Source organism: Pocillopora verrucosa, chromosome 1, assembly GCF_036669915.1.
Source record: "Pocillopora verrucosa isolate sample1 chromosome 1, ASM3666991v2, whole genome shotgun sequence".
In the NCBI taxonomy this organism is placed as follows: Eukaryota; Metazoa; Cnidaria; class Anthozoa; order Scleractinia; family Pocilloporidae; genus Pocillopora; species Pocillopora verrucosa.
In genome coordinates, this window is record NC_089312.1 from 18,670,776 (window position 1) to 18,696,900 (window position 26,125).

Below are 26,125 nucleotides of genomic sequence, written 5' to 3' on the forward strand. Positions count from 1 at the left end.
TTTTCATTTTTACCTTGTCAATCGTATGAACTACTAAATTTAGAAGTGTTCGGCAACTACTAAAATTAGGAATGTTCTGGCTTAGTGTTTGTGAATTGTTTAGGCCTGTTAGATAATTTTGCAATCCTTATGCGAGTCTCATGTGAGCCTTGGTTTGTTATGTGCTGCAAGACCACACATTAATTTTTACCTTTTGAGTAGTTGGTCCTCGACCGTTGTAATAGGCTTGTTGTACGATAATTGTCATCGCTGGCCGTGTTTGTGCTTGTCCTTGCTTAGAGCCCTCGACGGGAGATTTTGTTCAAGGTTTTAGCCATCGAAGTTTGCAAGTTTTTCAGGCATATCTATTTGTGCCAGGAGCATGTCAAATAATTAATGGTGTATTTTCAAACCGAAGCATTTAATCACTTATTCTAGCATTTGCGATGGGATTTGTAATAATAATTACTAACCAAGAGTTTCTTAACTCACATTTGGAGTGAAAGATATTCCCATAGTTTACCGAAAGTGCGATAATAGTAAACTTAATCCTTGATGTGCACATCACCTCTTAGTTGATTTTTGATATGTAGAAATAAAGCACTGCAAGAATATTAAGGGATTTGGAAGATCCTCGCAGCTAAGAACACTACTGAAACTAGTAGTTGTAAGTAGGACCTGAAAAAAATTTTTCAGGCCCGTACGGGAAAAAAAGAAAAAAAAAAAAAAGAAAAAAAAAAAAATTTTTTTCAGGTCCTACTTACAACTACTAGTTTCAGTAGTGTTCTTAGCTGCGAGGATCTTCTAATTTCATCTTCCACCGCAGTGCAAATATGTGAATTCTCATATATCTAAAATCTTCATTAAGGGATTTGTTTTGCTTTCAATTGTTCTTGTTAAAAACATTACATTCCACACAACACCTCACCAGGAGAACAAATTCTAGCCTCGAGCGAATCTGTTTGGTCCATTTTTAGTAACAGAATTGTCCATTGTGTGCTAACCCAACCGTTTGAATACTAGGCCAAAAGTAATTAGGATTTTAAAGGCATTCTTTGATATATATATATATATATATATACATATATATATATATACATATATATATATATATATATGTATTTTAAAGAAAGCGACAAAACTTACAATACATGTAATACATGTTTCGACCGAAACTTCCGTCATCTTCAATTAATTAATGTGCAAAGCGTTGGAAGTTCAATTTATAGAGTAAGTAACATAATGCTAATTATGATAAATGGTGACATCAAGAAAATAAGTAAAGCATGAAAATGTGAGAATAGAAAGTTTAGTTTTACAGATGTAGATTTACATGGTGTAATTGTTGATTCAAGGATGCTTGTTCTTTTTGAATATGATTAGCTTCATTTATCTTGAGTTGGAAACCGGTAGAGGCGTGATCGAAAACATGGAAGCTATCTGCTGAACACAAGGCACATTGTCGCGCGACAACGCTTTTGTCAAAACATGTATTACAGACTTAAAAGTTTTGTCGCTTTCTTTAAATTCTTGACTTGCCTGCTAATATCAAGACCCTTTATATCTATATAAATATATTTATATATTAAATAGAATCCTTCTTTAGGCCCAAGCCGGGAGTTTAAGCTTTAGTTTTCTAAGAGATTTTCAAGATGACCTAAACATTGCGCTGTTGTTAGTCAAGCCGAACAAATTCTGACGAATTAAATAAGTCATCATCATAGGCTTAGTATCTTTAAAGAGAACCGCATTCAATTTGAAAAGTTTTAATAATCTGATTTTGCATCGAGCATAATCCCTAGGGGATTCGATATTAAACAAATATTTTAAGACTGACTTTAGTGCTATGCAGCCTTCGATGAAGAAGAAACTTCAATTCTTTATACAGAGTTAATTTGACTCATTTTTGAAGGGATGGCATTATTCTTAGACAAGAAGGCGCTCAATCCAAATATGTGCAACCAACTGAAGTAAGATATATTTCGAGAGACTTTACATAATATAAAAAAGATTAAAAGCGTCGTCGAAAGCACAAAATGGCGGTTGGCAATACATGGACTTTTGGGCAGGTAAACGAACCCTAAAATATAGTACTGCAATTGAGCACTTAGCTGGCTGTAGCTTGGTCGCAGAATCTTCAAATGAAAGTCTATAACCCTTCAACTCCAAGATCTCATTAGTTTTTCCCCCTTACTTTCTGCCATACAATTTTTATGATGTCAATTGGAGAATTTGGTAATGGAACAACTAAAAATCCCCTAATTGATATTTTTCGTTATTCCAATCGCTTCTAGGCTTGATATTGTCTAAATATTGTGAGGAAAATTTTTCTATTGGTCACTCATGGGAGGTAAAGGGTCAAACAAAATTAAGAAAATTGAGCCTTACAAGATTACATTGACCTAAATCAGTGAACTTGAGACTGCGGCAAATTATACTTTTTTCGTCGACCGTGGCACTGTTTACAACTGCAAGCAGAAACCGCGTGGATTTCATAAGTACGATGCCAATTGAACATCGTCCTCTTCTTAATCTATTCCAAAAATGGCTCACAATCTTTTCCTATATCCTTAAAGCAAAGTATTTATTTGAAATCGACGCTGCAAGTGTGAAGAAAGGGCTACTCTTTTTTCAGTCGAAAGAATCGCTGCAAGAAACAACTAGCTTTAAATTAAGTGACTGAACGTCCGGCAGCTGGACACGGTCTTAATAAATTCACAGCACCATTCGCAAAAAGACCGAAGGTTGAAAGCGGACAATCCACTTGGTTCAAGTACATTAAGATAGTGCACCTGGTCTTCTGTGAGAGCTTTAACGGGCGGCACGGTAGATATAGTGACCGGTTCCTTCAAGAGAAGAGAGGTGATTGATCACTGGCGCTCCTTAATATATTAAAGATTTTCCATAGCCAGTTTGTAACGAAATGGAGACATCGTTACCTTCCAAAAACATATCTATGGCTTTCTGCTGTTCTTCTTGAAATGTCTCTATCCCAAAAGTCGCGCAAACTTGCCTTAAAACCTTGTCGTACATCGCTGTCGTCTGAAAAGTTGACCATGAAAGAGTTTTGTTCAACCTCTGCTTCGTTAGTTAAATTACCAACTCTAGCCAACCAAAATTGACGAAAGAATTGGCAAGAGAGGTTAGCCAATAAAAAGTCATTATACATTTTCTTGAAAAAGAGTGACGTCACGGAACACGATTAATGTCAGGTTTGGGTAGACGTTACCTCGCCTCCGTTTTACCTTGGGGGGAGGAGGGGAGGGTACAGCTTTACGAAGGCTAGATCAGTTGTCACCAAAACGCTTTTCCACATAAGCAATCTTATCAAGAAAAAGCGCTGCATGTCAATGTCTACGCAATATTGACGTATTATTTGAACCACTGGGATTGCAGAAACAAATAGGCTTTGATATACTAACGTACGCGCATGTTATACCTTATGCTTGTCTAAACTGACATTGATTGACGATGCTTGGAATGAAAACAACTTTATCAAGTGCGCTAAGAACTAAGCTTTTTTTCTTCGTGTGAAGGCGTTGTTTGGAATATGATGTTGTTAGCAGGAATGCTTAAAAAGAATATTTCGATATTTCACCGCTCTGATTCTCAATCAAAGTTAATGTGGTAAAACAGGAGTCAGTTAAACAAGCGTCATAAACGTTACAGGTTCAAGAATTGGAATTGTGATGGCATTCGTCCAGTAGCATCTCCGGACGACGATTCCATTGTTGCGAATGCCTGTGAGTCGGCGCCATACCAGATCTCTACAGCCGTGAAAAAGAAGGACTTCTTCTGGGCAAAGCACCAACGGTACTCATTGGGCTTCATCCTGAACATGAGTGACCTTGCCAAGCAATTTCATGGTGGAACCGTCTACCAAGCGTACCTAAGTGCCACCAGTTATCACCGATGGCACAGTCCTGTGTCGGGCACCATTTACAAGATAGAACTCGTGGATCGTTCTTATTATTCTGCAACATACCACATTCAGGATAACCCCGCATCGCCTAACATATGCATGTCACAAGGCTACCTAGCCCAAGTAGCTGCCAGAGGAATTATCTACATTCAAGCTGATAATCCCGACATTGGCTTGATGTGCTTCGTATCGCTCGGTATGTCAGAGGTGTCCTCCAAAGAAATCACGATTGAAGAAAAGGATAAAGTGAAGAAATGTGACCAGCTCGGCATGTTTCACTATGGTGGGTCCACCCATCTACTGATATTTCGCCCTGGAGTTAATATTGAGTTCGATACGAGAGGTCAAACGCCAGGTCTGCATACCGAAAATATTCCTGTTAAATCGAAAATTCATCAACCTAGGCAAATATAAATATGGATTTTGATAAACAGCTTGATTTTGACAGAGTTCGGCGTGAACATGATAATTTTCTTTCTTTCCTCTTAGATGTCTTTTGACAATAAGGAAATTGAGTTTTTTCCATTTTCACTTCGTCAATTATTATGAACTACGAAAATTTAGAAGTATTTGGCAACTAGTAAAATTAGAAATGTTCCAGCTTAGTGTTTGTGAATTGTTTAGGCCTGTTAGATTATTTTGGAATCCTTATGCGAGTCTCGTGAGCCTTGGTTTGTTATGTGCTGCAAGACTACACATTTATTTTTATCTTTTTAGTAGTTGGTCCTTGACCGATGTAATAGGCTTGTTGTACGATAATTGTCGTCGCTAGTCGTGTTTGGGCTTGTCCTTGCTTAGAGTCCTCAACGGGAAATTTTGTTGGAGGTTTTAGCCATCGAAGTTTGGAAGTGGTTCTAGCACATCTTTTCGTGCCACGAGCATGTCTAATAATTGATGGTGTATTTTCAAACCAAAGCATTTAATCACTTATTTTAGCTTATGTTAGCATTTGTGATGGGATTTTTAATAATAGATATTATCATGCTTTACCGAAAGTGCAATAGTAGTAAACCTTATCCTCGATGTACACATTACCACTTAGTTGGTTTCTGATATGTAGAAATAAAGCACTGCAAGAATGTTAGGGGCTTAGATGTTTTGCTTTCAACTTTTCTTATTTAAAAAATCACATTCCACACAACACAACAATTCACCGAGAGAACAAATTCTAGCCTCGAGCGAAACTATTTGGTCCACTTTTAGTAACACAATTGTCAATTGTGTGCTAATCCAACCGTTTGAATACTAGGCCAAGAGTAATTAGGATTTTAAAGGCATTCATTCTCAATGCATTAATCCTCGGTGTGCACATTACCACTTTGTTGATTTCTGATATGTAGAAATAAAGCACTGCAAGAGTGTATTCAAACAATCAGCTGCAATCCTAAAAGAGGTGCCAGTTTTTGAATTCCTGAACTCCTTCTTATTTGGTGGGTATTTTCGTTGCTCAGCCCATTCCTTGTCTTTCTTGCGCATTCGACAAGATTAGAAAACTAAGCTGAACGTACCCGAACGTGATTAACAATCACCAATATTTGCTCTGAAATAATGTTTCGAAGGAAACTATAGGTTTACATGAGGATAAGGTTTTCTACGCCTTTAGGGAGAATGAGGTAGTCGGTTAGTGACCACCAAAAAACAAATCGGTCAGCCAGCCCACGGAAGATCTCAAGCTACTGAAGGGAAGGAGAGATCAATCAGAGAGACAGACAGACAAACAGACAGACAGACACGCGAAATAAAGACGGATGGACTGATGGAGAGGCGAAGGGATAGACTGGCTTAAGGACGGCAGAACGGACGGATGGCTGTAGCTTGGTTGCAGAATTCTTCAACTGAAAATCTGTAACCCTTGAACTCCAAGATCTCATTAGTTATTCTCCTTACTTTCTGCTTTACAATTTTTATGATGTCTATTTGGAGAATGTGGTAATGGAACAACTAATAATCCCCTAATTGATATTTTTGTTTTTTCCCATCACTTCTAGGCCTGATATGGTCTTGTTATTTAGCCTGCGTTGCAGGTGGTTTGCGGTCTTGTGGGCGGAGAAAAAAACCGCAGACCGCCGGCAACGCAGGCTATTTGTTATTGTGAGGAAAAATTTTTCTATCGGGAGGTAAAGGGTCAAACAAAATTAAGAAAATTTAGCCTTACAAGATTACATTGACCTAAATCAGTGAAAAGGGTGAAGGTGTAGCTACCATTTACGCGCCACAAGTTAAATTATGATGTGCTTTGCGTGCGTACAACGTTTCCCGACCCTTCTTTCTTATGTCAGTTTAAAAGCGTTGTTGTCTCTCAATTTTAAGGCTTTATAACCGACATGTCCCTCTCGATTGATTTTCGTGACATTAGCCTTAAGGACCTTTGAACAAAAGTTATTTGGATGTTAGATGTAAATGTTTTGGAAATAGTGAAACAAAGTAGTTGATAAGATGGTCGCATTCTATACTTGTGGACATTAGATGCAGTTAACTTGTTTATTAATCGATTTACTGTATCCTAAGTTAATGCATAAAGGAGGTAAGTTTCTAAAGAAACTGTGGTGCTGCGTCGGTGGGAGAGTATGACAGGGTGATTTAGTGTTATCAATTCAGTTGATAACGTCAATTAACCACCTTAAAGAGTTCAGTTCAAAAGCGTTCAAACTCTCTACAGTGGCCAATTTGCGCTATCAGGTCAGCTGATAACACTAAATTACTAGTTAATGTAGGCTAATTGTTGGAAGCTAATTGTGACCGTTTCTGAATTTTGCCAACTTGTGGAAAAAATTATTTGTCATTATCAACGATGGTTTGAGTTTACGACGTTAACACTTAATCTGCGTGATAGGTGAGAAGGAGTACTGGTAATAAATAAGTTATAGAGGTATATGGTGCCCCCAGATATGTGGTTTTTAAGCCGTTCTGGTACAAAGACAGGTCGGTGTACATTTTTACCATTTTGGTTTAAAATTAGGTATAGTTTTCAAGAAAACCACACAAGTGTATAAACTTATCAGTTTTCAACATGAATCAAAGTGAAACACAAGTATGAAAAATATATTTTTGGGTGATTTTTGTAACTTCTTAACTTCGGCACTGATACAAGCCTTTTCAAATTCTTCTACAACATAGCGTAAAGGATTCTCAAACCAAACAAAATTTGTCTGATGTAGATATTAGAGGCCAGGTACAAAACTAAATATAGAAATAGTACTTCTTATATCTGAAATAGGGTCTGGGTGGATAATCCCTGCCAAACATCCCGAGGCGGATCTTCCTCCCTATCGGGGGTGGCATCGTGACGACCTGAGTGGAGCTTAACTTTTATCTTTAAAAATCTCATTACAATGAATTGAAAAAAGTTTATCCAGCAAGAATTTAGCACCTATGAGCATTGATTTGAAACATCGAGAATCGGCCGAAAAAATGAAATAGTATCTTCTCATTTGGCCCAATGACCCCTTCGGCTAAACTTTGTTTGCGCAAGGCCCATATTTGAACCATTTTGCTCCTAAACTGGGTCAGTCTGGTTAAATATTGGCAGTATTAAAATAAACCAATTAATCGTGTTTAAAGCAACATACAGTGTACTACCCATGAAAAGTTGAAAATTCGGCCGTTCAGACGGAGCCCAAGGAAGTTTTTATGACTCTTTGTCCAGTCTCTTGGATGTGTCCAGAAGAAGTTTTATCAGTAGCCTACGTGTAGCCCCACCCTCCCCCACCTCCCAGGTGAAACGGAGGCGACGGAACGTTTACGCAAACCTGACACTTTTCGTGTTCAGTGACTTCATTCCAATTTATGCAAAATGATGCCATTTTTGCGAAGTGGCACGTGTTAGCGTGAAGGTTATCGAGATAAACAACAACACTGAAGTGAATTCATTTTCCATTTTTCAGGTAAATTTGCAATTCAGCGTCCGATTTCAAATAAATATAAACGGGCGGCACAATAGACATAGTGACCGGTTTCTTCTAAAGAAGAGAGGTGATCGATCACTGGCGCTGCTTGATATATTAAAGATTTTTCATAGCCAATTGGTAACGAAATGGAGACATCGTTACCTTCCAAAAACATATTTATGACTTTCTGCTGTTCTTCTTGAGATGTCTCTATCCCAAAAGTCGTGCAAACTTGCCTTAAAACCTAGTCGTACATCGCTGTTGTCTGAAAAGTTGACCCTCAAAGACTTCTGTTCACCGTCCGGTTCGTTACTTTGAAAATAAATTACCTACTCTAACAAATCAGAATTGACGAAAAAATATGCAAAGAGAGATTAACCAATGAAAAGTCATTATACATTTTCTTGCAAGAGTGACATCACAGAACACGATTAGTGTCAAGTTTGCTTAGACTTTATCACGCCTCCGTTTCACTTGGGGGGGGGGGGGGAAGGGGAAAGGGGAGGTTACGGCTACACATAGGCCGGATCAGTGGCACACTCCGGGATATTACCAACGGAGGCCAACCCTCAACAACCTGTCGATGGTCACGGTATTAAAGAGGCCTGTCATCTATACAAAGGGATTTTATCCTTTATCAGGCAGGAAAAATTTCGAAACAAAGGCTTCTCAAGCGCAGTTCCACACACACGCATTCCAAGTTTTGTTTTTAACCATCTCAATAAGTTTTGCTAAATCATGTCTAAAACTAAAAAAAACGCTTCTTATCCGTTTCAAATCTTCTTCCAACTAACCTTGTTACGACTTGTGAGAAAGAAGTTTACGAGAATTGATGAGTCATCAAGTTCCTGTTTGTCTAACGACGTAGAGCGTCTATTTCGGTGAACCACTTCATTCCATTGTATTCTAAAGTTCAAGAAAAAATGACCCCTCAGAAAGTGAGTGAAACGCGGTAATTCCCTTATTCCTGTATACTCCGTTTAGATAATCTGCATGTAGACGTCTTCAAAATGTTTCACTTTGTTTAGTTCACGCGGAACATGGGATATGTCTTTCACACTCCAGAATATTGCCGACAGAGGCCAAGTCTCAATAACCTGTTGATGTCGACAGTTTGAAAGAGGCCTGTCTCCTGTACAAAGCACCTTTGTCCTTTATCAGGCAGGAAGGTACAATTAATTCCTATCATCTAGACAAAGCGTTTTTATCCTTTATCAATCAACAGAGGCAAATAAACGACTGTGTTTTTAGACTTTTCGATTCATCCAAATATTTGACAACTTTGAGGTCAAATATCTCCCCTTGCCAGAAAGCTACAACACTAATCTTGATTTCCCTTTATAACCCATCATTTCATCTCTGAAAATCATCAAAAAAGTATTTGGGCGCTACCGTATTTTTGTCTTGGATGCCTTTCAAAATCTGCGACTGTGATAACTTTCTCTCAACTACACCTGTCACGCAATTCTTGCTCTAGACAGTCACTTCACCAAATGAACCTACATTTTTTTAGCTCTTTCTACAAGATGATTGATCAAGAAAGGTAAAAAATCGGAAAAACTTTCGAGACTTTTTTTGGGAATGAAAAATTTCACGTTTAGAGAGTTGCATGTAGGCGAAAAATCGATGAGAAAATCGTAGTGTTTCTTTCTTCTGTTTTTTATTACTTTGGAGATTTGCTAAAATTAGCAAATATGGCTTTTGTACGGAAAAAACATTCATTAGTCTATCATTTGACTGTTAATCATCATCATTGCTCATTTTAGGAGATTTTACAGTCACACGCTGCGTGTTGGTTGACATTATTACAAGTTCCAGTGTGCTACAACTTCGGCTTTTACAGACGAGAAATTCTGCGCTCTCGCTTGAAAGTAAATATCAATAGTTCTATCAAACTAAAAACTGTGCTTCTATCCCGAAAATAAAATCAAAATAGGGTTGTCGTTGTCACTTACCGCCATCGAACATTTCCAAGCAGAACTCTGCTAAGCTAACATCTGTTGCGTGACCCGAAGACTGTCCGTAGGAATTATTCAAGCCCGTTATTCATGCTGTCTGCTAGATAACAATTTCAGAATAATCTGCAGATCTCTATGATTATTTGCTTGCTTCGATCGTAAAATATCTGCATTTTTTTTCAAGCATTCTATTACTACATATAAATCTACATCTCTCTAGATCGAGTGTTGCCGGCGTTCGATTGCGTGACTTATAAAATTTATTAAGAACGAGCCAGTAGTATTTAGACCAGTAGGCTTCCTCTCCTGCAGTCTTCGTCTAAATTTTGCAAGGTCCCTTCCTATCTTCTGCCTTGTTCGGTCAGTTTCGACTGAAGCTAGATCATCGGCATCGGATCGGCCTCTTCGTCCTCATTCATATCTACAGAGGGGGACCTCGTCAATAAACCAATTTTTGTTACGGTAGATAACCGGCTGAAGTATCGAGCGATTTACTGCTCTATCAACCAGTCAGTCTCAGACAACAGGGAAGTGTCGTCTCTTAAACTCGATATTAAGGCGGTTGCTTTACTAGTTTCCTCCCCTGTCCAGCTCACGTCTAGGTGATAATTCTTTGCTTTCTGAGAAAAGGTGGCTGTTTTTTGTGTTTGCCTTTGTTAGGGTGCTTTTGGATGGCAGTCAATGATACATCCTTCCTCTTAGCAAGAGTATCTCGCTTTCTTGTTCTGTCTGTGACGGACTGGGTATAGTTCTCGCGATGACCCGCGTTCAGAGATCTGTGCACGTTGCAGATAACCACCCGCGTCTACGATTAGTTTGCTGAAGGTTTTTAATGTGATGAGCCTAGTGAGACCGTGAGGTGCTCCAAACTGTGCTAGTTGGTGTGCACTATAAACTTGTCGCAGTTCTAAAGTCAGAGGGAGGATTGCCTACCTCTAGTTATGTGAGCGCCTCTACAGTACCTGCGTATCCCTAGCAATCATATGATATAAAGTTCATCACAGTCACATATCACCAGTTAGGAAAACTGATGTTCAGATAAGCGCTCTTCTTGCCCTTCTTCCTTATTCATTGCCGACTCTAAGATAGCAGTTACAGTACGTGTTCTATTAGGTTTACGGTCACCTTGCCACTAGGAAGACTCGCCACCAGCTTTGATTTCTTCTGCCATCTTCAGATTCACCTCTCTCTCAACTTTACGTCTCCGATTTTTATATGGAGGATACTGGCATTTACGAACCGAAGGTCTGAATCTCACACCAAGTTGTGCACGATATTTGAGGCATATCTTGAAATCGCGGCCTTCGTAATCTCCAAATAAGCCAAAACGCGCTAGAATAAGCTTATTCACGAACGAAACGCATGTTTGGGAGACATTGACGTCTCTCAAATGTTTTTTTTATGCTGTAAACCCACGAATTTAGAGGTATGAACTGTTGCCGTCCCTGGCCAGCGCGAGAAAAATAACATTTTATTCGACAATTAGTTGCAAATGAACAAGAAAGAGGAAAATGTTACCGGAAGTGTAAATTCTTTAAGAGTTTCAGAGACGTTTCAGAGATGTTTATCTTCGGCTGTCACAAAAAATTGACTCCCTCTTAAATTTAATGGGAAAAATGAACCCACAAACTCCTTGTTGAAAAAAAAAGGAATTCATTTGACCGATACGCCCGCTGTTTCAATTTTGCTTTTTCCTCGGGCTGTTATTAAACAGTTCATAAATTGACCAATGAATAAAATATTTTGAAATACCGTTCGGAATTTGCCTTTTTTTTCGTGCAAATCAAGGGTAGACAAAGTTTTTAAAACATTTGACAAGAATTTCATGGGCTTTACCTCGATAATTTTTGTCGGCCAGAGTCAAGACGCGCCAAGCTAAGCGACATCACCCTCCAGCAAAATAATTTTCCAAAGAATAAATGTGGCGAGCGTGAGGAAACGCACATTTTTTTTCATTATTGTGATCAAAGCCCAATGATGTACCTAAATTGGTGCTTACGGTATCAAACCATTGATTATGACAGTGAGCTTAATTTTGCTGTCGAGGTCGACGTGATTTCACATTAAAAGCGTTTTTGACGAAACAAACTATTGAGCATCACTGCACGAACTGAGAAAGTAAAAACTTGTATTTATCTCCCACTCGTTTCGTCTGACAATAGTAGACTTCATCGAGCAGTTTTACAAGTAGGGTAAATAAGCTTGCTCATATACAACTAGTAAATAAATTGCCTCTTTTTCTATTGAAGCCAGTGGATAGAATTCGCCAGGTGCGCCTACGGTGTTATGTATGCGTGACATTTTCGGACGTTACATGCACGAGTACGTGATCCGTTTGAGGGTCACAGATTTAGGGTAAATATTTGACCCCTCAACATCACGTAATGTCTCTAGTTTACAGAGGTCTTAGAAAGCATCATTGCATGGATTTGCCTTCTGCGCGTAGAAGGCTAAAAGCGAATTTCTCGGGCGTAATTGCTTTTCATTTCTCAATTGATGTTGTTGCAAACACAGTTTTTGGGGGTCACGAAACAAAAAAACTTATCAGGACCTAGTTTCATGTTCTAATGGAAATAAATAGCAAATAAAAACACATTGTCTTAAGAAATACAGTTATAAATAATAGGAGTTCTTTGAAACAAATAGTGATAGAAAAGGTTTCAGTTATGGTCAATATTGACTTTTCGTAGCCAACTTGCAAATCTGAGGGAATGCACTGAGGGAATTAAAAAAACATACATGTGCGATAATGCAAGCTAATGGAAGCTAATTGTGACCGTTTCGGAATTTTGCCAACTTGTGGAAAAAATGATTTGTCATTATCAACGATGGTTTGAGTTTACGACGTTAACGCTTGATCTGCGTAATAGTTAAGAAGGAGTGCTGGTAATAAATAAGTTATAGAGGTATATGGTGCCCCCAAATATGAGGTTTTTAAGCCGTTCTGGTGCAAAGGCAGGTCGGTGTACATTTTTACCATTTTGGTTTAGAATTAGGTATGTTTTTCAAGAAAACCACGCAAGGGTCTAAACGTAACTGATTCTTCAACATGAATCAAAGTGAAGGACAAGTATGAAAAACATGTTTTTCTACTGTTTTTCTTTTTGGGTGATTTTTGTAACTTCTTAACTTCGGCACTGATACAAGCCTTTTCAAATTCTTCTACAACATAGCGTAAAGGATTCTCAAACCAAACAAATTTGTCTGGTGTGGATATTAGAGGCCAGGTACCAAACTAAATATAGAAATAGCACTTTTTTTTATCTGAAAATAGGGTCTGGGTGGATAATCTCTGCCAAACATCCCGAGGCGGATCCCCCCTCCCTATCCGGGGTGGCATCGTGACAACCTGAGTGGAGCTTAACTTTTATCTTTAAAAATCTCATTACGACGAATTGAAAAAAGTTTATCCAGCAAGAATTTAAAAATGAAAAAATGAAATAACGGGTATCTTCTCATTTGGCCCAATGACCCCTTCTGGTAAACTTTGTTTGCACAAGGCCCATATTTTCTTCCTGAACTGGGCCAGCCTGGTTAAATATTGGCAGTATTAAAATAAACTAATTAACTTGTTAACTTGTTTGTTGATTGATTTGTTGTAGAAAAGCGACCCCTTCTGGTAAACTTTGTTAGCACAGGGCTCATATTTGAACCCTTTTGCTCCTAAACTGGGCCAGCTTGGTTAAATATTGGCAGTATAAAAATAAACTAATTAATTAATGAATCCCACAAAGTTCTGGACATCGTATTTAAAGCAACATACAGTGTCACATCCATAAAAAGTTGAAAATTCGGCCATTCAGACGGAGCCCTGGGAAGTTTTGATGATTCTTTGTCCAGTCTCTTGGATGTTTCCTGAAGAAGTTTGATCAGTAGCCTACGTGTGGCCGTACCCTCCCCCACCCCCAAGGTGAAACGGAGGCGGGGGAATGTCTACGCAAACCTGACACTTATCGTCTTCCGTGACTTCATTCTAATTTATGCAAAATAATGCCATTTGATAATATTTTTTTTGCGAAGTGGCACGTGTTAGCGTGAAGGTTATCGAGATAAACAACAACACTGAAGTGAATTCATTTTCCATTTTTCGGGTGAATTTGCAATTCAGCGTCCGATTTCAAATAAATATTTTGCTTTAAGGATATAGGAAAAGATTATGGGCGATTTTTGATATAGAGTAAGAAGAGGATTAGCATCGCACCTACGAAATCCGCGCGGTTTCTGCTTGCATTTGTAAACAGTGCCACGGTCGACGAAAAAAGTTGGATCATTTGCCGCAGTCTCAAGGTTCTTACAGATTTCTTTAATAGATAGTTATGCTGCAAGTGTGAGGAAAGAGCGACTCTTTTCTCAGTCGAAAGGATCGCTCCTTGCTTAGGGTTAATTTAAGTGACTAAACGTCCGGCAGCCGGACACGGCCTTAATAAATTCGAAGCACCGTTAACAGAAAGACCGAAGGTTGAAGGCGGACAGTCCTCTTCGCCTAAGTACATTAAGATGGTGCACCTGGTCTTCTGCGAGAGCTTTAACGGGCGATACAATAGATATAGTGACCGGTTTCTTCTAGAAAAGAGAGGCGATCCTTTACTGGCGCTGCTTGATATATTAAAGATTTTCCATAGCCAGATGGTAACGAGATGCAGACATCGGTACCTTCCAAAAACATATCTATGGCTTTCTGCGGTCTTCTTGAGATGTCTCTATCCCAAAAGTCGCGCAAACTTGCCTTAAAACCTTGTCGTTGATCGCTGTTGTCTAAAAAATTGACCATGAAAGACTTTTGTTCACCGTCTGGTTTGTTAGTTTGAAAATAAATTACCAACTCTAGCCAATCAGGATTGACGAAATTCGACAGAAGGGGTTAACCAATAAAGAGTCATTATACATTTTCTTGCAAAAGAGTGACGTCACGGAACACAATTAGTGTCAGGTTTGGGTAGGCGTTACCTCGCCTCCGTTTCACCTTGGCGGGGGGGAAGGGGAGGGGAGTGTACAGCTACACGCGTAGGCTAGATCAGTGGCCACCAAAACGCTTTTTCACATAAGCAATCTTATTAAGAAAAAGCGCTGCATGTCGATTTTTATGCAATATATACGTGTTATTTGAACTGTTGGGTTTGCAGGAACAAAAAGGCTTTGGTATACTAACGTACGCGCATGCAATATCTTCTACTTGCTTAAACTGATATTGATTGACGATGCTTGGAATGAAAATAACCTTATCAGGTGTACTGAGAACTAAACTTTTTTTCTTCGTGTGAAGGGTTGTTTGGAATGTGATTTTGTTAGCAGGAATGTTTGAAAAGAATATTTCGATATTTCACCGCTCTGATTCTCAGTCCAAGCTAATGTGGTAAAACAGGAGTCAGTTAAACAAGGGTTATAAACGTTACAGTTTAAAGAATTGGAATAAGTTTACTCATTCTATTATTTTGATAGAAATCTCATTTAAACTGCGTTTGGATACGAATTAATTGTATCTTAGTACCTCAACATATTTCGAATGTGATATTTAAATCAGGTTGACATTTATGTTATGATCCACGGACTACTGGAGGACTATTGAAAGCCAAAATGTTCTTCCTCGGGATAATTTGTCTTAAGCCAAATCCCACAATGATATTCAAACAGACAACAAAGAGCGTCTATTTCAGTGAACCATTTCAGTTCATTGTAATCTAAAGCTCGAGATGAAATGACCCCTCGTTTGGAAAGTAAGTAAAACGTGGTTACTCCCTTATTCCTGTGTACTCCGATAAGATAATCTGCATGTAGACATCTCCAAAATGTTTTACTTTGTTTAGTTCACGCTGGACATAGGATAATGCCTTTCACACTCCAGCATATTGCCAAGGAAGGCCAATCCTAATCAACTTATTGATGCCGATAGTTTGAAAGAGGCCTGTCATCTGGACAAAGCGCTTTTATCCTTTATGAGGCAGGAAAAATTTCCAGACAAAGGCTTCTCAAGCGCAGTTCCACACATACCCATTCCAAGTTTTGTTTTTAACCATCTCATTAAGTTTTGCTAAATCATTTCTAAAACTCCAAAACCGCTGGTGAGAAAGAAGTTTACGAGTCATCTGGACAAAGCACTTTTATCAAGCAGGAAGATACAGTTAACCTCTGTCATCCTGAAAAAACGCTTTTATCCTTTACCAGGCACATGCATTTTAGCGTCATTTGCGCTTGCGCGATGAAATCGATATTCCTGTTAAAAGCAGACCATTCAAAAGGAGTATATCATTTACGAGCAAAACAAGCCGCGAACTACATGCAACATAATCATGAGCTCCAAACCTCACCGTGTTGGTCAATGGATTCCCTCTGACCACAAATTTCCAGACAAATGGTTAGCCAACTTGATCATAGAAGTCCAAACTAAATGCAAAGATAAGTAAGCGTTATTGATGGCTCTTCATCCACCAACTGAAGATGAAGAAACAGCTAGTGGTGAAACTCCGCCGATAGTTGCTCATGGTACAGAGGAAGACTTCCGTCTCCATCCACTCGTTCAAGAATTATTGAAAACTATCATCTCCGACCCCGTAATCGACATGTTCTTCCATCAGATGTTCTGTACAAGATTCGAGATAGTTCGATAGGAACAAGGATCCCTTGCTGGCAACTGATGATTATTTTAATCGACTACAACACGACAAAAGCTCCAGAGTACGAAACCAGTTTGGTTGGCTTCCCCATTAATGTAATCCTGAACTGGCCGATGGCTACGACTGCTGGATTTGCTGCTTTTCTCAAAGACAAAGTCATCACGTTGCTCAAAAGTATTCCCAACCACTGAAGAAAGTTTCTTTCCAGTTCTGCTTCTTATTACGTGTTGAATGATGATCCACGTCATGGTTGGTTTGGTAAGGACGCAATGCAAGCAATGCCAAACTTCGACTATGAGTTCAAATGCAAGCCCAGAGAAAAACATCACTGTTTTACATCATGGGATGATTTCTTCACTAGAGAGTTTCGTGATGGCATTCGTCCAGTAGAATCTTCGGACGACGATTCCATAGTTACGAATGCTTGTGAGTCGGCGCCACATTATATCTCTACCGCCGTTAAGAAGAGGGACTTCTTCGGGTTAAAGCACCAACGGTACTCACTGGACTTCATCCTGAACATGAGTGACCTTGCCAAGCAATTTCATGGTGGAACCGTCTACCAAGCGTTCGTAAGTGCCACCAGTTATCACCGTTGGCACATTCCTGTGTCGGGCACTATTTACAAGACAGAACTCGTGGATGGTTCTTATTATTCTGCAACCCACGACATCCAGGATGATCCTGCATTGCCCAACATATCACAAGGATACCTAGCCCAAGTAGCTGCCAGAGGTATTATCTACATTCAAACTGACAATCCCCGCTTTGGCTTGATGTGCTTCGCATCAATTGGCATGTCAGAGGTGTCCTCTAACGAAATCACCGTTGAAGAAAAGGATAAAGTGAAGAAAGGTGACCAGTTCGACATGTTTCACTATGGTGGGTCCACGCATTTACTGATATTTCGCCCTGGAGTAAATATCAAGTTCGATACGAGAGGTCAAACGCCAGGTCTGGATACCAAAAATATTCTAGTTAAGTCGAAAATTGCGACCGTACATCCATCAATTTAAGCAAATATAAACAAGGCTGTTAAAAAACAGCTTGATTTTGCTTGTATTCAGTGTCGACATGATAATTTTCTTTCTTTCCTCTTAGAAGGTGTCTTTTGACAATAAGGAAATTGAGTTTTTTTCATTTTCATTTCGTCAATTGTTATGAACCACTAAATTTAGAAGTATTTGGCAACTACTAAAATTAGGAATGTTCTGGCTTAGTGTCTGTGATTTGTTTAGGCCTGTTAGATTATTTTGCAATCCTTATGCGAGTCTTGTGAGCCTTGGTTTGTTGTGTGCTGCAAGACCACACGTTTATTTTTACCTTTTGAGTAGTTGGTCCTCCATCGATGTAATAGGCTTGTTGTACGATAATTGTCATCGCTGGCCGTGTTTTTGCTAATCCTTGCTTAGAGTCCTCAACGGGAAATTTTGTTCAAGAAATTAGCCATGGAGGTTTGGAAGTTTTTCAAGCACATCTTTTCGTGCCACGAGCATGACTAATAATTGATGGTTTATTTTTAAACCGAAGCATTTAATCACTTATTTTAGCATTTGTGAGGGATTTTTAATGATGATTACTGACCAAACGTTTCTTAACTCACATTTGGAGTGAAAGATATTCCCATGGTTTACCGAAAGTGCGATGATAGTAAACTTAATCCTCGATGTGCACATCACCACTTGGTTGATTTCTGATATGTAGAAATAAAGCACTGCAAGAGTGTTTAGTGCTTTGATGTTTTGCTCAGGGTTGTTGTCAAAAACATGACATTACACACAACACCTCACCTGCAGAAAAATTCTAGCCTCGAGCGAACCTGTTTGGTCTATTTTTAGTAACACAATTGTCAATTGTGTTACTAAAATTGGAAGTTGAATTTATATAGTAAGTAGAACAATGCTAATTATGATAAATGGTGACAACAAGAAAATAGGTAAAGCATGAAAGTGTGAGAATATAAAGGATAGTTTTAGATTTACATGGTGTAATTGTTGATTCAAGGATGGTTGTTCTTTTTGAATATGAATAGCCTCATTTATCTTGAGTTGGAAACCGGTTGAGGCCTGCGTGATCCAAAACATGGAAGTTATCTGCTGAACACAAGGCACATTGTCGCGCGACAACGCTTCCAACGCTTTGTACATTAATTAACTGAAGATGACAGAAGTTTCTGTCGAAACATGTATTACAGACTTAAAAGTTTTGTCGCTTTCTTTAAATTCTTGACTTGCCTGCTAATATCAAGACCCTTTGGAAATACATACATACATACATATATATATATATATATATATATATATATATATATATATATATATATATTTCTATATTACATAGAAACCTTTTTTAGGCCCGAGCCGGGAATTTAAGCTTTAGTTTTCTAAGAGATTTTCAAGATGACCTAAACATTGCAAACAAAAATTCTGCCGAATTAAATTAATGAGTTATCATCATAGGCTTAGTATCTTTAAAGAGAACCGCATTCAATTCGACCAGTTTTAGTAATCTGATTTTGCATCAAGCATAGTCCTTTGGGGATACGATATTTAACAAATATTTTAAGACTGACTTAAGCAATATGCAGCCTTCAATGAAGAAGAAATTTCAGCTCTACGTACAGAGAAAATTTGCCTCATTTTTGAAGGGATGGCATTCTTAGACAAGACGGCGCTCAATCCAAATATGTGTAACCAACTGAAATAAGATATATTTCGAGAGACTTTACATAATTTAAAAAAGATTAAAAGCGTCGTCGAAAGCAGAAAATTGCGATTGGCGATACATGGACTTTTTTGCAGGTAAACAAACCCTAAAATATAGTATTAAAATTGAGTACTTAGCTGGCTGTAGCTCGGTCACAGAACTCTTCATTGGTTATTCCCCTTACTTTCTGCCATACAATTTTTATGACGTCAATTTGGAAAATTTGGTAATGGAACAACTAACAGTCCCCTAATTAATATTTTTCGTTTTTCCAATCGCTTCTAGGCTTGATATTGTCTAAATATCGTGAGGGAAAAATATTTCTATTGGTCACTCATGGGAGGTAAAGGGTCAAACAAAATTAAGGAAAATCAGCCTTACAAGATTACATTGACCTAAATCAATGAAATTCACAGGAGATTAGTTTGTTGCAATATCCACGAGCTGAAGATAACGCATGACTTTAATGTGTTTTAAAATGAGCTTGGAACTTAAAGAAACTTACTATCACCATCCAGGGGGGGAGGGGAGGGTGAAGGTGTAGCTACCATTTACGCGCCACAATTTGAATTATTATGTGCTTTGCGTGCGTATTACTTTTCCCGCCCCTTCTTTCTCATGTGAGTTTAACCCTTTAAACCCCAAAATCTCATTGGTAATTATCCTTAATTTCTGCTGAACGATTCTCACAATGTTGGTTTGGAGACTTTGATATAATTTATGCAAAATTTTTGGCGAAGTGGCACGTGTTAGCGTGAAGGTTATCGAGGTAAACAACAACACTGAAGTGAATTCATTTTCCATTTTTCAGGTAAACTTGTAATTCAGTGTCCGATTTCAAATAAATATTTTGCTTTAAGGATATAGGAAAAGATTATGAGCGATGTTTGGTATAGAGTAAGAAAAGGACGATGTTCGATCAGCATCGCGCTAATGAAATCCAGGCGGTTTCTGCTTGCATTTGTAAACAGTGCCACGGTCGACGAAAAAAGTTGGACCACTTGCTGCAGTCTCAAGGATTTTACAGATTTCTTTAAGAGAAAGTCACACTGCAAGCGTGAAGAAAGAGTGATTTTTTTTCTCAGTCGAAAGAATCCCAAGTAGGCTAGGTCAGTGGTCACCAAAGCGCTTTTCCAAATAGGCAATCGAATTTAAAAATAGCACTGCCTGTCAATGTCTACGCAATATTGACGTGTTGTTTGAACGGGTACACTAAGAACTAAGCTTTTTTTTCGTGTGAAAGTGTTGTTTTGATCGTGATGTTGTTAGCAGGAATGTATGAAAAGAATATTTCGATATTTCACCGCTCTGACTCTCAATCAAAGTTAATGTGGTAAAACAGGAGTCAGTTTAACAAGCGTCATAAACGTTACAGTTTAAAGAATTGGAATAAGTCTACTCATTAAAAGATTTGATAGAACTCTCATTAAAATTGCGTTTGGCTACGAATTAATTGTATCTTACTCTCTCAACATATTTTGAATGTGATCTCAAAATCAGGTTGACATTTATGTTATGATCCACGGACTACGTACTGGAAGACTATTGAAAGCCAAAATGTTCTTGCTCGGAATAATTTTACTTAGGCCAATCCCACAATGATTCAAACAAAGACACACATCTCTGATATTCAAACAGACAACAAAGAGTGTCTATTTCGGTGAACCACTTCAGTTAATTGTACTAACGTTCAAGAAAAAAATGACCCCTCAGAAAGTGAGTGAAAGGCGCTTATTTCCTTATTCTTGTATACTCCGATAAGATGACCTGCATGTAGACGTCTCCAAAATGTTTTACTTTGTTTAGTTCACATGGAACATAGAATATGTCTTTCACACTCCAGGATATTGCCGACATAGACCAAGCCTCAATAACCTGTTGATGTTCACAGTTTGAAAGAGGCCTGTCTCCTGTACAATGCGCTATTATCCTTTATCAGTCAGGAAGATACGATTAATTCCTGTCATCTAGACAAAAAGCTTTTATCCTGTATCAGGCAGGAAAAATTTCCAGACAAAGGCTTCTCAAGCATGGTTGCACGCACATGCATTCCAGCGTCAATTGCCCTTGCTTGTTAAAAGCAGACACATTCAACAGAAGTATATCATTTACGAGCAAAACGAGTCGCGAACTACATGCAACATAATCATGAGCTCCAAACCTCACCGTGTTGGTCAATGGATTCCGTCTGACCTCAAATTTCCCGACAAATGGTTAGCCAACTTGATCATAGAAGTCCAAACTAAATACAAAGATAAGTTAGCGTTATTGATGGCTCTTCATCCACCAGCTGAAGACGAAGAAACAGCTAGTGGTGAAACTCCGCCGGTAGTTGCTCACGGTACAGAGGAAGACCTCGGTCTCCATCCACCCGTTCAAGAATTATTGAAAGCTATCATCTCCGACCCCGAGATCAACATCTTTTTCCATCAGATGTTCTGGCAACAGTTCGAGAATCCAGATAGTTCGAGAGGGACAAGGATCCCTCGCTGGCAACTGATGATTATTTTAATTGATCACATCATGACTACAGCTCCAGAGTACAAGGAAGGTTTTTTGGTTGGCGCCCCCATCGCTGTTATACTAAACTGGCCGATGATTACCACTTCTGGATTTGCTGCTTTTCTCAACGACAAAGTCAACACGTTGTTCAAAAATATTCTCAATTATTGGGGAAAGTTTCTTTCCAGTTCTGCTTCTTGTTACGTGTTGAATGAAGATCCCCACCATGGTTGGTTTGGTAAAGACGCAATGAAAGCAATGCCAAACTTCGACCTAGAGTTCAAATGCAAGCCCAGAGAAAAACATCATGGTTTTACATCATGGGATGATTTCTTCACCAGAGAGTTTCGTGATGGCATTCGTCCAGTAGAATCTCCGGGCGACGAATCCATTGTTGCAAATGCCTGTGAGTCGGCGCCATATCAGATCTCTACAGCCGTGAAAAACAGGGACTTCTTCTGGATAAAGCACCAACGGTACTCATTGGACTTCATCCTGAACATGAGTGACCTTGCAAAGCAATTTTATGGTGGAACCGTCTACCAAGGGTTCCTAAGTCTCACCAGTTACCACCGATGGCACAGTCCTGTGTCGGGCACCATTTACAAGACAGAACTCGTGGATGGTTCTTATTTTTCTGTAGCCCATAACAACCAGGATGACCTTGCATTGATGAGCCCATGCATATCACAAGGATACCTAGCCCAAGTAGCTGCCAGAGGTATTATCTACATTCAAGCTGATAATCCCGACATTGGCTTGATGTGCTTTGTGTCAATCGGTATGGCAGATGTGTCCTCCAACGAAATCACCGTTAAAGAAAAGGATAAAGTGAAGAAAGGTGACCAGCTCGGCATGTTTCACTATGGTGGGTCCACCCATCTACTGATATTTCGCCCTGAAGTTAAAATCGAGTTCGATACGAGAGGTCAAACGCCAGGTCTGCATACCGATAACATCCCGGTGAAATCAAAAATTGCGACCGTACATCCGCAATCTAGGAAATTTAAGTAAGGATTTTGATAAACATCGTGATTTTGTCAGTTTTCGGTGTGAACGTGATAATTTTCTTTCTTTCCTCTTAGATGTCTTTTAACAATAGGGAAATTTAGTTTTTTTTTATTTTCACATCGTCAATTGTTATGAACAACTAAATTTTGAAGTGTTTGGCAACAACTAAATGTAGAAATGTTCTGGCTTAAAGTTTGTGAATTATTTAGGCCTGTAAGATTATTTTGGAACCCTTATGCGAGTCTCGTGAGCCTTGGTTTGTTATGTGCTGCAAGACCACACATTTATTTTTACCTTTTTAGTAGTTGGTCCTCGACCGTTGTCAAAGCCTGTTAAACGATAATTGTCATCGCTAGCGGTGTTTTTGCTAGTCCTTGCCTAGAGTCCTCAACGGGAAATTTTGTTCAAGTTTGGAAGTTTTTCAAGCAATCTTTTTGTGCCACGAGCATGTCTAAGAATTGATGGTGTAGTTTCAAACCGAAGTCTTTAATTATTTATTTTAGCATTTGCGATAGGAGTTTTAGTAATAACTACTAGACGTTTCTTAACTCACATTTGGAGTGAAAGATATTCCCATGGTTTACCGAAAGTGCGATAATAGTAAACTTAATTCTCGATGTGCACATTACGACTTCGTTGATTTCCGATATGTAGAAATAAAGTAATGCAAGAGTGTTAATTAAGGGCTTTCTTTTGCTTTAAATTGTTCTTATCAAAACCATCACATTCCACACAACACCTCAGCTGGAGAACAAATTTTAACCTCGAGCGAACCTGTTTGGTCCATTTTTAGTAACACAATTGTCAATTGTGTGCTAACCCAACCGTTTAAACATTAGGCCAAAATTAATGAGATTTGCTCGAATAAGTGCTGTACGATTTTAAAGGTTATCTCTGATATATACATATATATTTCTACATTACATAGAAACCTTCTATGGGCCAAAGCCAGGAATTTAAGCTTTAGTTTTAGATTTTCAAGATGGCCTAAACATTGCGCTGTAGTAAGTCAAGCCTAACCACAGGCAGCCGAAGCTCCAGCTGTGAGATGATCATCTTGCACAATAACAGTCATGGCGGAATTATATGAGCTTGTATGAGAATATTTACGACCGCTCTATGGAATACAACAATCCGTCAAATTCTCAATAAAAATACCTCACCTTACTTCCACAGCGTATCACTTGTGATCTGACAGCTTTCTTTGATGAAAAGAATCCATTTTAGCGAGTTGTCCATTTCGAGGTTTTCAACGTACATAAGAAAAGCCAAAGGCTGAACACTCCACTTTCGAACGCCCGATCCGAGAAGCGAAAAATCCCAACGCAAAATGACCGGGCGGCCACAAATACAACGCAGAATCCAAGCACATATACTTTAGTTTCATTTCAATTCGATACAAACTCAATCTTCCCCGCGCATCGGACGCTAAGCCACAGTTTCTTGGTATGAAGAAATTGTCGTAGCACCACGGGTGCCAAGTTACGGTGTGGTCCCCGGTGGGGCTCAGTTTGAAAAGGAGGCAGGGTTACCAAGCTGATTTTTAACGGTCGTGTGTCAAGGTTGACATGTACGTGGGCTGTTAGAAACCTATGAACTGGAAATTTTTGAAGCAAACTGCGGCTTGGCGTCGGATGCAAGGGAAGGATTGAGTTTGTAGTGAATTTAAATGAACCATCTTGAGTAAACGCGAAGATCAATATCTATTCACTGATTTCTAATAGACCTATTAGAACATACGACAAGTAACAACGAATAAACAGCGAACATTTCGAGTTGGGTACGAAAATCTTCGATTTCCTCGATAGTCGCCATGTTGTGACCTAACGTGGTTATCATTGAATCTGATAAATATCCCAGCTCAGGGCACCACGTTTCTCGCTAGAGCTATTGTGTTTCTTACTTTAGCCAATATGTATAGCCATGGCTGTAAATATTTCTTTGCTGATACTTGGAAGGTCAAGCCTGAACTTTCTGCTTCCAAGCCGGCACCGGACGGAAGCCTTACTTGCTATTTCCTCGTTTTCCTCGGCATGGCACAAAAACCCTCGTTCACCGTTATATGTCTACCTCAATAAGGAACCTACAGAACTGTATTTAAAAGAGCTTGCATTACAGTCAGCTGTACATCTAAAAGAGGTGCCAGTTTCCAGTATTGTCGTTGCTTAGCCCAATCCTTGTCTTTCCTATGCATTCGACATGATGAGAAAAGTAAACTGAACGTACATAAACGTGATTAACAATAGTGCATCAATATTTGCTCCGACATATTTGTTTCGAAGGAACCTATAACCTTGCATGAGGATAAGGTTTTTCTACGCCTGTGAGGAGACTGAAGTAGTCGCTAAGTCACCACCAAAAATCAAATCAGTCAAATCTGAAGGGAAGGAAAGATCAACCGGAAAGACAGACAGACACGCGAAATATAGACAGATGGACTGATAGAGAAGCAAAGGGATAGACAGGCTTAAGAAACATACTATCCCCATCTAGGGGCGGAGGGGAGGGTGAAAGTGTAGCCACCATTTACGCACCACAAGTTGAATTATTATGTGCTTTGCGAGCGTATTACTTTTCCCGCCCCTTCTCTCTCATATGAGTTTAAAAGCGTTGTTGTCTCTCAGTTTTAAGGCTTTATAACCGACATTTGAATTCTGTCGCTTTCGATTGGTTTTCGTCACATAAGCCTTGTGGAACTTTGAACAAAAGTTATTTGGACGTTAGATTTAAATATCTGGAGATAGTGAGGCAACCGCGCTGTTGATAAGATGGTCGCATTCTATACTTGTGGATATTGGATGCAGTTAACTTGTTTATTGATCGATTTGTTATAGAAAAGCGACCCCTTCTGGTAACTTTGTTTGGACAAGGCCCATATTTGAACCCTTTTGTTCCTGAACTGGGCCAGCCTGTTTAAATATTGGCAGAATTAAAATAAACTAATTAATTAATTAAACCCACAAAGTTCTGGACATCGTGGGTAAAGCAACATACAGCTTACCCATAAAAAATTGAAAATTCGGCTTTTCAGACGGAGTCCAAGGAAGTATTTATGACTCTTCATCCAGTCTCTTGGATGTGTCCAGAAGAAGTTTGATCAGTAGCCTACGTGTAGCCGTACCCTCCCCCAACCCCCAAGGTGAAACGGAGGCGACGGAACGTTTACGCAAACCTGACACTTTTCGTGTTCAGTGACTTCATTCTAATTTTTGCAAAATAATGCCATTTTTGCGAAGTGGCACGTGTTAGCGTAAGGGTTATCGAGATAAACAACAACACTGAAGTGAATTCGTTTTCCATTTTTCGGGTAAATTTGCGATTCAGCGTCCGATTTCAAGTATATAGTTTGCTGTAAGGATATCAGTAAAGATTATACACGATTTTTGTTAATAAACAAATTATTAAACATGAATTAACTAGTAAACACCTTTAAGGTCATTAGTTGTTAGCATCTGAGAATTTTGTTTACCACTCAACATCAAAGTGTTCCCCATCAATTGATACTCCTTCTGCTTTTAACTCATCAATTTCTTCAAGGTGTGTCCAAGG

General features: G+C 38.9%; 2 protein-coding genes and 1 pseudogene across 2 annotated transcripts; all 3 read left to right on the plus strand.

Annotated features, from left to right (window-relative positions):
• The first annotated feature begins 1,893 nt into the window (after positions 1-1,893).
• Positions 1,894-4,315, plus strand: LOC136277385 (uncharacterized). The gene is made up of 2 exons (XM_066159427.1): positions 1,894-1,949; positions 3,649-4,315. Exons 1-2 carry the CDS (start codon positions 1,894-1,896, stop codon positions 4,313-4,315), a joined length of 723 nt encoding a protein of 240 aa, XP_066015524.1.
• Positions 4,316-16,033: 11,718 nt separating this feature from the next.
• LOC131783766 (uncharacterized) lies at positions 16,034-17,373 on the plus strand (annotated as a pseudogene).
• Positions 17,374-21,137: 3,764 nt separating this feature from the next.
• On the plus strand, positions 21,138-22,579 carry LOC131788815 (uncharacterized). Its single transcript, XM_059105910.2, has one exon. The coding sequence runs from the start codon at positions 21,212-21,214 to the stop codon at positions 22,577-22,579; it is 1,368 nt and encodes a 455-aa protein (XP_058961893.2). The 5' UTR covers positions 21,138-21,211.
• Positions 22,580-26,125: the final 3,546 nt, after the last annotated feature.

Coding starts and splice junctions, on each gene's coding strand:
- LOC136277385 (XM_066159427.1), top strand. CDS start 1,894: ATGGCATTATTCTTAGACAAGAAGGCGCTCAATCCAAATATGTGCAAC. Junction 1,950..3,648: donor AATATGTGCAACCAACTGAA/GTAAGATATATT, acceptor TAAACGTTACAG/GTTCAAGAATTGGAATTGTG.
- LOC131788815 (XM_059105910.2), top strand. CDS start 21,212: ATGAGCTCCAAACCTCACCGTGTTGGTCAATGGATTCCGTCTGACCTC.